The 11,877-nt window shown below is 39.8% G+C and overlaps 1 protein-coding gene and 1 pseudogene across 1 annotated transcript in view; both read left to right on the top strand.

Annotated features, from left to right (window-relative positions):
• The window catches only part of ak5l (adenylate kinase 5, like), an 11,800-nt gene extending 6,657 nt beyond the window's left edge, over positions 1 to 5,143 (top strand). Inside the window, exons 2-8 of the mRNA XM_016455749.1 lie at positions 1,175 to 1,361; positions 1,858 to 2,031; positions 2,224 to 2,396; positions 3,284 to 3,397; positions 3,500 to 3,691; positions 3,850 to 3,936; positions 4,033 to 5,143. Coding sequence (XP_016311235.1) covers positions 1,175 to 1,361; positions 1,858 to 2,031; positions 2,224 to 2,396; positions 3,284 to 3,397; positions 3,500 to 3,691; positions 3,850 to 3,936; positions 4,033 to 4,053 — 948 coding nt within the window. The 3' untranslated portion in view covers positions 4,054 to 5,143. The remainder of the gene's footprint in view (positions 1 to 1,174; positions 1,362 to 1,857; positions 2,032 to 2,223; positions 2,397 to 3,283; positions 3,398 to 3,499; positions 3,692 to 3,849; positions 3,937 to 4,032) is intronic.
• A 1,345-nt stretch (positions 5,144 to 6,488) lies between these two features.
• LOC107665023 (myosin light chain 4 pseudogene) lies at positions 6,489 to 7,079 on the top strand (annotated as a pseudogene).
• Positions 7,080 to 11,877: the final 4,798 nt, after the last annotated feature.

Below are 11,877 nucleotides of genomic sequence, written 5' to 3'. Positions count from 1 at the left end.
AAGCAGAGGATGGCCCACTGGGTAGTGGATGCCATCACCCTGGCTTATCAGGCACAGGGTGTGCCCTGCCCATTCAGGTTGCGAGCTCACTCTACTAGAAGTGTTACATCCTCCTGGGCTCTGGCTCGTGGCGCCTCGCTGGCAGATATTTGTAGAGTTGCGAGCTGGGCAACCCCCAACACGTTCGCTAGGTTCTATAGCCTTTGTGTGGAGCCGGTATCCTCCAGTGTTCTCACCTCAAACGGGTAGAAGCACTGAGAGGCCCCAGCTTCGGGTCGCTTGCTAAACCGCTCCAGAGAGTCCATATCGTAGACCCTGTCGAGCTCCTCCGTCCCCTCGGCAGCCAGACGTGGAGGAGCGTCCGGCTCCAGGACCTCACTCGATGAATCCGTGAGAACCGGTAGAGGGCTGGGTTCCATATGTAGAGATCTAAGTGGATCCCATATGTGTAAAGTCCACAGTATAGCTTCCGAGCCCGTATTTCCCCGGCAGACTTCCTGCTATTTTCCAAGAGAGTTACAATCACCTCTAATTTTCCATATGCTCCAAGACGGTTGTTCATATGTGTAAGTGCTTCCGAAACCTCCTTCGGGAAAGATGGGGCTTCCGCAACGTTCCTGTTCCAAGTGGAACGGGTACGTTTTCCCAGTGTTATCCAATCTCACTGAGTGGGTAGAGCTACGACAACAGTGACTGGTCTTCTTGTTGCGAGCCCTGGGCCTACTCCAAAAAGGGGGCACAGGAGGCTCACACAGGACACTGGAAGGCGTTCCCTGAAGGAGGGAACGGAGACGTCACGTCCCGTCACCACGACTGCTGTACCACCACTGACCGGCCGGGTCACTGGCTCGGCTCCTCAGTGAAAACCTGAATATGCGCTGCACCTGCTGCCTACTTATACTCACGCTGTGATCAGCGGCAGCTGAATGCAATAAGCGCATGCCAATATTCATTGGCTCATTTAGTTTACACTCGAAGTGGATTGGTCTCTCTAAGCGAGATCCCAATTCGTCATTCATCCGACGTGACGTCTCCGTTCCCTCCTTCAGGGAACGAGGGTTACATACGTAACCGAGACGTTCTACACCCTGAAATAAAAAGTCGTATTTCAGAAACACTCAACTATAAGCATTTCATATAACAAAACTAAATGAATTCTGTGTGTACCTCACAGAGCATGTTAACAGGGCTGATGTACCACAGGCCCGAGGACCCTTTGGCATTCTTGGAGAGTTGCCTGCAGAAAACACGAGACCTCGGGGGTCCTGAATGTGTGGCCTGGGACACTTTCATTACACCTGATCGAAAACCTCTACCACCGATCACCCCGGCACAGGGAAAGAAAGCCCCCTGCAAACTCGGTAATTCAGCCAATTTGAAGGCACATTATCTTAGCAAGCAACAAAATGTCTGCTTGAAAAAAAAATGTCTTGTCATACATGATAGATACAGTAAAATGACACTTTGCATTTTAGCTGCATTGGCTGTTTTAGTTATTGTCATTTTATTTAGCTTCTAATGATTCATAAACACATAATGTCAAACAGAACAGATATTAATGTGTTTTTTATATTGGTCTCTTTCCTTAAATCACTAAAACTACAGTTTCTAGATAAAAAGCCAGCAGCGAAGGAACCATTATTTTGAGTGTGAATCTGAAGGACAGCTGTGAAATGAAAACTAAAGAGCATTGCAAAGAAATTTAGGAAGGTTAAACATGGTTCAAGTGTTTTAAATACCAAAATATCTCAATAATGAAAGTCTAACCACAGATTTGTGTGGGCTTCTATCAAATGAGTGAATTAAGAGTGCATCTGAGGTAATAAAACAGTGAATGTAATCCATTTCTTTCCACAGATAGTGGTCCTGGTCCAGGCCCCGGACCTTACCGTCGATATGACAGGCTGCCACCAATCCAGGCCCAGTTCTCCATAGAAAGTGACTCAGATATGACGGAGTCCTCAGGACTCATACAGGAATATGATGTCTTTGACCCATCAAAACCACGACCACACATCATATTCATTATAGGTGAGTGGTCATCACTGTCAGCTTGTCATTTTCAGTCTATTTCAATCATCTGCTCTCTTTCTGAATTCTGAATTCCAACTCTTGGATCTGGATGAAATGCAATTCAGTAGACCTTGACCTTAATTAATTTGAAATGAGCATTTCCATTGTGCTATTTCTGTGTCAAGTGGGATTTGCTATAATATTTTCCAGGTGGACCGGGCAGTGGGAAGGGCACTCAGACAGCTAAACTTGCACATCACTATGATTATGAGCATGTGTCCATGGGGGAAATTTTAAGGAACCAGTTGCTGCATCATGCCCCCAGTGACAGGAAATGGGAGCTGATTGCTCAGATTATTGCCAATGGAGAACTGGCACCTCAGGTTTGGCAGTTTGACCACCAAATGTGTGAATTTCACAGATATGGTGTATTTACAGCTGCCTAATTACTAAAATAACATAAACTACCATTCAAAGGTTTCGAGTCAGTACGATTTTTTTTCTTAAAGAAACTATTTAAAAAAAATTAAAAGCATATTTTCATATTATGTATAAAAATAAAATGAGTAGTTCACCTAAAAAATAAATAAATATTTATTTATATATATATATGGAGTAGTTCACCCAAAAATTTACCCTTGGGCCATCCAAGATGTAGAGTTTGTTTCTTCATTGTAGCAGATTTAGAGAAATTTAGCATTACATCACTTGCTGACCAATGGATCCTCTGCATTGAATATAGCAGTGTTATGGATAGAAGTCTCGTATTTTAGCTGGAAGCAACGTTTGAAGTTAAAACATCGATGATGGAAGATATCTTTATGATGAATGTTTGTTTATTACAAGCATGCAGCTTTTCATTTCACACAACATTAACCGATGGACTGGAGTCGTGTGGATTACTTGTGAATTACTGTAATGTTTTTATCAGCTGTTTGGACTCTCATTCTGATGGCACCCATTCACTACAGAGGATCCACTGGTGAGCAATTGATGTAATGCTACCAAATGTCTCTCCAAATCTGTTCTAATAAAGAAACACACATCTTGGATGGCCTGATGGTAAGAACATTTCCACTAAATTTTTGTGTTTACTCTTTAAGCAACACAAATGTTTTCAACATATTGAGCACCAAATCTGTATATAAGGATCGTGTGACAGTTTTTTACTGTATTTTTGAACAAATAAATGCCCCAAACATCTAAGTAGTGTACTTTAATCCATAGTACTTTAGTCACCCTAGTGTTGTTCTGGCATGGTATCCTGCAGGAGACAACTATTGAAGAGCTGAAACATCAGTTTATCAAAAAGCAGGATGCTAAAGGATTCATTGTGGATGGATTCCCCAGAGAGATCTCACAGGCGTTCACCTTTGAGGAGCAGGTCAGATATTCAGCATTCTGATGGTCTACTCTATATAGTATATGATCTACAGAAAAAAAGTCTTTGTATGCTATGAATGACACTCATACAGTATTCCTTCAGATTGGCTCCCCAGACTTGGTGATCTTGCTTGCCTGCTCCAATCAGCAACTCCGGCAACGTCTAGAGAATAGAGCGTCCCAGCAGGGCCGTCCCGACGACAATACTCACGCTATTGAGAAGAGACTAGATACATTTAAACACAATATCACACTCATTGCCAAGTACTACCAGGAGAGAGGACTTATTGTAAGGGTAAGATGCTGTTCTTTGCTTATTTTTATTTTAAATGTTGAATTCAGCTGGTTTTAACAGCATGGGCTGTTCTGTGGATGATTACAGATGCTGCTTTGTTTAAAAAACTGTATAGTTTATGTTGTGAAACACAATTCTGTCTCACTGTGCTTGGTCAGGTTGATGCTGATCGAGAAGAAGATGACATTTTCACAGACATTTGTACCATTGTCAAGGAGAGACTGTTCCCTAGCGACACAAATGCAGTAGGTTTTTAAACAGAAGTTACACTATAAGCCACAATTTGTGCTTAAAAATCTGTTTTGCTTCATATTTCATAAACATTATTTTTCTCCCTGCAGAGCAGTACTGAAGATCTTTAGAGGGACGTCTAAACATCCAAACAGCTGCTGCCATTAAATCCAAAATGTCAAAAGCAGCCTGCCAAATATTTTATTTTACCATAATTTTTCATCAATAAACTTGTGGGTCAGAGTCGAGGATCAGGGAAAAGAGTCAAGGAAGAAATATACTAAACTGTATATTTTACACTTGTTGTTGCCTCTATTTGTACTTCACTGTGAATCTTCTCTGTACAACTTTTTCAGTAATTTAATAAGAATAACTTTTCAGAGCAGACATTTTTCCAACATTTTCTGTAGTTTTGACTTGATATTATTAATGTATATTTGGAGCTCAAGCCAGAAATAATGTGAGTTGCTAAAAAACCCACCAAAGTATAAAATTATATCAAATACAATAACAAAATAAAATGTTTTCAAACTATTTACCTCACCTATTCCTGCAAAAACATTAAATGGATTAAATAATTACTGATTATTAACTAATTTACTTATGAACACAGTGTTTCTGGTTTTATCTTACTCCACAATATGAGCATATTAAAAAGAGGCACAGAGAGAGAGAGAGAGAGAGAGGGGCACTACAGATATGTCCTCTGGCTGTGTTCTAATTAATAGATGTTCATTCCAGCTGTGCCGTTTTTTCACAGTAGGGCATCACTGAACATAGACTTTCTGCCCTTGCTGGCAGACCTTGACCAATCACGCAAGTGCCAATACGCTGTTACTTTAAATACTGAGGAGTATTAAAAAATTAGTGGGGAAAGTAGTAAAGTCTATTAAACATCTGTACCTATTTCATGTAATCTCTACACTGACATTACTTGTACATTTTTTGAACACAAATTCACAATTGAGCCACTAGATGGCAGGCTTTTATTCCTTAAAAATAATTTGTTCTATAGCCTCCCCGGTTTGAAAGAGTTAATTTATAGCCGTCCACAATTATACCCACTTCTGCCATTTTAAGAAATTAATATTATGAATTTTTAACGTTTGAATCTGTGAACTGATTAATAAAGAAAAAAAAATCTTAAAAAAAAAATTGCTTGGAAAAACATGAGCTTCGAGTTTGCTTTTATTAACTACACTAGATAACATTTACCATACAAAGCCCATGGTATCTTTATTTTGTGCTAAGTGTGCTTAAAATACTGTGTTATCAACAGCATCACTGTGACAGAGTGCTGGTATGTGCTGCTTCTCAGAATAGATCCACCCTTATCACCTGCCTGGCAAATTACTTTCAGCTCTCCGTGGCATGAGTAGGAGACTCCTCTTTGCTTGCATATAATACAGCTTCAGGTTTTCAGAAGTACAATTTAAATGACTGCAATCTACATATGACATAAATGCACTATGATCTGAATATTGTTCAGAAAATGTTCTCTTTCATGTTCTGGACTAACATATTTAGTTTAGAGCTTGAACCAAAAAATATCGCTGAACTCTAAAACCTTGGTGCATTTTTCACTCTTCTTAACTCTGTTCTGCTGTATGTTCTTGAGATTTTCCGCTCTTAATTATTATTTTCTTTTTTATATTTTCTTTCTTCTGAACATAAAATAAATGTTTTTGTTCATAATGGACGTCAATGGTCACCAAAAATGTTACCAACATTCTTCAAAATATCTTCTTTTTTTGTTCCTTGGAAGAAAGAAAGTCATACAGGTTTTAAAACAACATGAGGGCGAGAAAATTATGACAATTTCATTTTTGGGTAAACTAGTCCATATATGTTAAAAGGACAGTTCGCCAACAAATGAAAATTGTGTTCTCATTTACTCGCTCTCAGACTCGTGCCATTAAAAAAGGTTGGATAGCTTTTAAATTGGTATTCCCCCAAACACTGTACACACAGTAGCTGTCCTTGGCACAGTTATGAGAAAAATTTTAGAGCTTTTCAGTTGATCCAGTTAACAAAACTGAACAGAATGATTAATTAATGAGTCAAACTGATCCGGTTCTCAAGTTCAATTCACTCAAATTGATCAATCATCTGGAAGTGAAAATTATCAGTGAATAATGACTTACATCTTGGTCTGTTTCTCACATAAAGATATGTGAATTAACGAATTTTCATTTTTAGGTTACTCTAACATCTCTACATGTTAACATAATTTTCCTGTTGATAAAAAGCCACAAAAAAAAAAAAAACTTACTAACAGGGTTTCATTTAAAGCTGACTATAGGGCTATTTAAGAACATTTATTTAATTTGTTCATTCCAATGAGGTAACAGGGTGGTCGGTCTGGTTTTATCTACTGGAAAGAAGCATTTCAACATGGTATGAGCAGCACTCAAGTCTGTTCCAGTTCATTTCCTTATATAGTATGTCACTATTCCAGTTCTGATAAGGCTTATCACACTCTCAGACACGTCGATATAAAAGCCCAACGGGGGCTTTTACAACACACTTCCCAGCGTTTCCCATCTCCACTCTTAACATTGGCATTATGGCACCGAAGAAAGTTGAACCCAAGAAACCAGAGCCTAAAAAACCAGAGCCTAAGAAAGAAGAAGCCCCAGCTCCTGCCCCGGTTCCAGAGACCCCCAAAGAGCCCGAGCTGGACCTGAAAAGTGTCCCACTGGAATTTACCGCTGACCAGATTGAAGAGTTCAGGGACGCCTTCACTCTCTTTGACGAGACGCCAACGGGCGAGATGAAGATAAGGTACGCCCAGTGTGGAGACGTGATGAGGGCTCTGGGTCACAACCCTACTAACGCTGATGTCCTGACTGTGCTGGGGAAGCCCAAGGCTGAAGATATGAACACCAAATACCTGGACTTTGAGAAATTCCTGCCCATGCTGCAGCATGTCTCGAGAACCAAGGACCAGGGGACATTTGAGGACTTTGCTGAGGGTCTGAGAGTCTTTGACAAAGAAGGAAATGGAACAGTGATGGGTGCCGAGCTACGTCATGTCTTGGCAACACTTGGGGAGAAAATGACAGAAGATGAGGTGGACCGTCTGATGGCCGGACAAGAAGACGCCAACGGCTGCATTAACTACACGTCCTTCATCAAGCACATCCTCTCTGGGTGAGCCGGAGCTGCAAAGATTGCTGAATGAAATTGGAACTCTAAATGGCAACTGTCAAAACACTGGAAAGAAAATATGTCTTGTCTGTATGTCTTGGAAAGCATCAAATAAAAACCATCCAAATTTTGTTTCGTCTGAGATTATTTATTTTTTGTTCTGTTAATCTTGTTGTTGAGATGTCAAACTCAGATGTGTGTAAAGAAGGAAGGTATTGGAAAACATGATCTACAGTATGTACTCTTAAAAATAAAAGTGCCAGCAAAAACCAAAAAAGGAGTTTTGGCAGTGATGTCCTTTAAGTATTTTTTTCTTAGTGCCATAAACAACCTATGCAACCATTAGTTCCAATTCTCGGATTAGCTTGGCTGTGTGGCGTATTGGCTGCATACGAAATTGCATATACAGTAGGCTAGGCAAAAAAAAACAACAAATAACAGTTCACAGAATTCACAGTATTCACAAAACAGTAGGTAAAAGTCCCAGAGTAAACTATTTCCGAGATTCTGAAGTGTTTGATGGACATTTTACTATCCCATGAGGCCACAGGAGAGTTTAAGAGGTTTTGCATATCTGCATCTGTCAGATATTAAATAATAGACATTTATAAAATAAAATAACATTAAGATGTTAATTATTTATAATGTAGGCCTACGTAAAACGTAGTTTTTAAAGACGTTTATCAGATGTTTGTACCCAGCAGGGTGAACGTGATTTAAGTGTGTGTACGTTTTAAGTAGCTATTAATTAAAAAAAAGTACCTACTCAGAGATTATGCAATTTCCAAAGCAGCCGTCATGTCCAACAGCACTACTTTTCACTGTTTGTATCACTGCGCTTGTCTATTTTTGTGCACTAGCCTAAATATGGTATAATGGCCACAAATTAATGGGGTCATTACAGCGAGAATAAAAGTTACGCCTTCTTTCTTTGCGTGAACATTTGGGCGGTGTTATGCAACTCTTCCCAGATCATGATGTAGACATGTGGGGGCGTGTTAGAACGAGCCGTTTTAGGTAGGCGTGGTTGACGCTTAACTTTTATAAAGAATATCTCTTTGGATTTGAGACCAGAGACACACTAGTCTGCGGAACGATGTATGTTAAAAGCACACGTCCAGTTTTGTGTGAGTGAAGGAAATCCGCTTGGGAGTGGAGAGATTCGTCCTCGCGCACATGGATCGCGTAACATTATGCGCTCTCGACATTGTCATTAAGATCACACTATAGAAACCGCCTAAAATTAGAAATTTACTAAAAACAAGCCTATGGCAAGACATCTGGTAGGGGGGGCACCTGGGGTGGCCAGCCAAATTTCAGGGGGGGCCAGTGGACACCACGTAGACACACCCCTGATGACCCCTTTAAGAATGTTTTCCCATGACTTTTTAATTGGTGGTCCACCTTTGATTAATTCCTTCCTAATTTTTATTTTAGTTATGTCGTGAAATGAATTCTTAATATAGGCCTATCTTTTCTGGCATGTGTGCAGGGCTCTGTAAGCATTAAAATAAAGAAGCGGAGTGATACAAACAATGAACAGTTCCGGTGTTGTTACATCGTTAAACAATTAATAAGTTTTCATGAGTGAGTCACTAAATTTCATTAAAAAAATAATAATAATTCAGCAGTACTACTAAATGAGTCTTTAGCCCGATTTGTACGGTAATTGTTTCTCATGGGGACGTCAGCGATTTTTAAACAGTAGGGGTTGTGACATTAATCAATTATTGTATTGCTGCCCGAATCCTAATGACGGTGTTTTTCTACCACCACCGCGTAAAAATCCCTGGCTGAATTAATTGCCGTTCGAATCCACGTTTCTGAGTTTACAAGAAGAAATTGATTAAAAATTCAATGTCTAAATCTTATTTGACCATTGCCAAGCACTGTATGGTAACTGCTGCACTTCGCTGTAATGTGCATGCTTATATAACGAAGGGAAAAAATACTTACGAGAACAATATTTCATTCTGCTCCACCACAGCCAGTAGGAGCTGTTAAGAATAAAAAGAAAAAAGAAAGGAAAAGAATGTAAACTACTGAAATGTGCCATTATTATGGCAGCAACATGTATGGAATTCAATTTTAAAATATGTATTATATAGGCCTACAATTACATACATAAAAATTATGGATGCACCGATACCACTTTTTCCAGTACTCGCCCGAATCCGACCGAACTACAAACTTTCCAGTGATGTCTGTGAGAAAGATATATTCACTTGACAAGCTCGCGCATCTGCGCCGCCGCGCGCTCAATCCACTCAGCGCGCTTTGTTTATCAGCTCGCGCACATCAGCTATACAGGCGTTAACACTGAATGTTTAACGTTATATTCATTGCATACATATACTTCGAAGTAGACATCCTTAACTCCATTCTGCTGTCTGTTGTTCTGTTGTCGGTGTTTCTTTGTCTGAATATGGCACTTATCACATGCTGTGTGGTATCGGTATCGGGTATCGGGGCATTTTAACGAGTACGAGTACGAGTACAGGAGACCAGTATCGGGCCCGATCGGTATCGGTGCATCCCTAATAAAAATATAAACCGAGCAGCTTTATGTTTACCTTACAGCAGACAATCATGCGACTGCCAGGTGGGCAGCGCGTTCCAGGGTTGGTAGGATCACAGAACTCTTCTCCATTGTGAATAAATACTCACCCGAATCTGAGTTTTATCACTGAGGTGCCATGTAAATGTATTTTTACAGACGTCCACATGAGAAACAATTACAGTCCGAACCGGGCTATTCATGAATCATTCGACCAGTTACTTCAAAAAACACTGATTCATTCGTTGATGCTGTCTGTTTCTCGGAGTTGCGAAACTCTTCGGGGTTGTTTGGAAACAGAAAAAGGTAATGTGTGTTCAAGTTCCTTAATATCAACATTTTTGAAGTGTTGCTTAAAAACAAGATCACAGTCGCTTTTACTCTGTTGGTATATATTAGCCTAACTGTGATTATCGCAGAGTAGGCTAAATCACAACCGATATTTGGAAAAACAGTGCTGTGGCTTGTGTGATATTGCTTAATTTTATGATATTAGAGTGTGAAGAATATTTGTATGGTCAAAACAATTATTTTACACTACAAATAAACTTTTGTGCATTGCGAAAGTTCGAGTATACCAGTTTCTTTAAAAAGAAGTTAAAACGATCAAACGTGTGAACTTTGAATAGGTAGTATCGGTATACTGGCTATTTCTGCTATTGATTATTCTCCTGTGCATAGTCACTATGGTCTATTTGAAGAGCAGCACCGTGTGATTTATTTTTGCAATCTTATTTTCTTTCAGATGATACATATCAAATTCATAAAATGCAGACCCTCAGTACACATCCTCAAATAGGCACCCTAGGCTGTTCTGGGCCCTGCATTCAATTTCACTGTAATTAAGGTTAGGACACAGTGACTATAACATTGATTTGCTAAGTAAGGTATAAGTTGTACTTGAATCTGTATAGATCAGTGGGTCTGGTAAAGATCAGTGTTGGGTCATATTACTAACTTTATGAGAGTCGAGCGATAAAGAAGGCAGATTTTGCAGCTTTGAACCTCCAAAAAATACCTGAGCTCTTTTCCTCGTGGTTGTCACACATCTTGTTCTTGTAAATCCACCTTTTCCTCATTATATCAATGCTGTGAAAATAAACAAAAGTCGTTCATATCATAACATTATGTTTGGCGGGAATCCTCCACAGTCTTCCCATATCTGACATTTTTGTGATGTTCTCTGCATAACAACATTCTTTGTGATCTATAACTGCAGTAAATGAGTAATTTAGGCACTTAGAAGTTTCGCCAAGATTTAAATGCTTGTGAGTCCATGAGATTCGCTTTTCGTGCGATTTATATCTGTTTGCCGTTATGATGGCAGCTCACCAACCCTCTTTTGCTTGCAGCTTTGGCAGCTTGAAGCTCACTGGATTTTCCCCATCTATGCTCAATCAGGAGAGCAAAAACAGAACCGCAGGCAAGTCCAAGGAAGGATTTTATTTCATTGTTTATGAGAGGAGAGTTTGTTTATGGTGACAGGTAATGCCCTGGCAAGCCCGGTTGACACCACATCTGTACTTCCCCTCTGTTACATCCCAAACAAACCCAGGAAAAGCAGCCACCCATCAATCAGATACTCATTTCTGTCACCACACACATTATGTCTATCAGGCATGTGTCCTTTTCCATTTTCATATGCCACATCTCTCATGTTAAATATCCTGTGAGTCATTTAGTGTATTTCGCTTCTAGGTGGCCAGTTGTCCAAAGTGTGAGATGAAACCTCAGAGTTTGATTCTTATTTGTTGAATGGTTCGGATGAAAATTTCGTTTTGACAGGCCTCTCGGATTTGAACATCAGAGATTGATTCTTTAGGTTCGACTCTAGGCCCAGAAGTGAATCTGTCCCACACAAAGGCTGTTTTCTTTGGCAGGACTGAGCTGTAACCATCTTTGTCTCTTTTCATTTCCTAAAAGTATGTTTTAGTTTAGAGACGTGTACGGTTGTTTTTATACATTCTTTCAGGACATAAAGACCACTGACGGAGATAACAGTTTTAGTTGAGTTCGGATCCAAAGACAACGTCTGCCCATGCAGCTAATGACTCTTTTTGTGCATGCATGTGGATATAGGTTCACATTGGGATGTACATATGGCAGTCGAGTTTAAGTTCACAAGAAACCAATGGACGTGAAACTGTAGTCGATTCTGGGGGTAGTTGATCTCGAGAGAACGTTTGGCACATGATCAAGGAAGCGTGGCCTTGAAGACTGAGCTCGAGCATCTTTATTATCTCAAACA

This window comes from Sinocyclocheilus anshuiensis, unplaced genomic scaffold, assembly GCF_001515605.1.
Source record: "Sinocyclocheilus anshuiensis isolate Anshui unplaced genomic scaffold, SAMN03320099.WGS_v1.1 scaffold399, whole genome shotgun sequence".
Classification (NCBI taxonomy): domain Eukaryota; kingdom Metazoa; phylum Chordata; class Actinopteri; order Cypriniformes; family Cyprinidae; genus Sinocyclocheilus; species Sinocyclocheilus anshuiensis.
The sequence above is the reverse complement of the archived record's forward strand: the minus strand, read 5'-3'. Positions and strand labels throughout refer to the sequence as shown.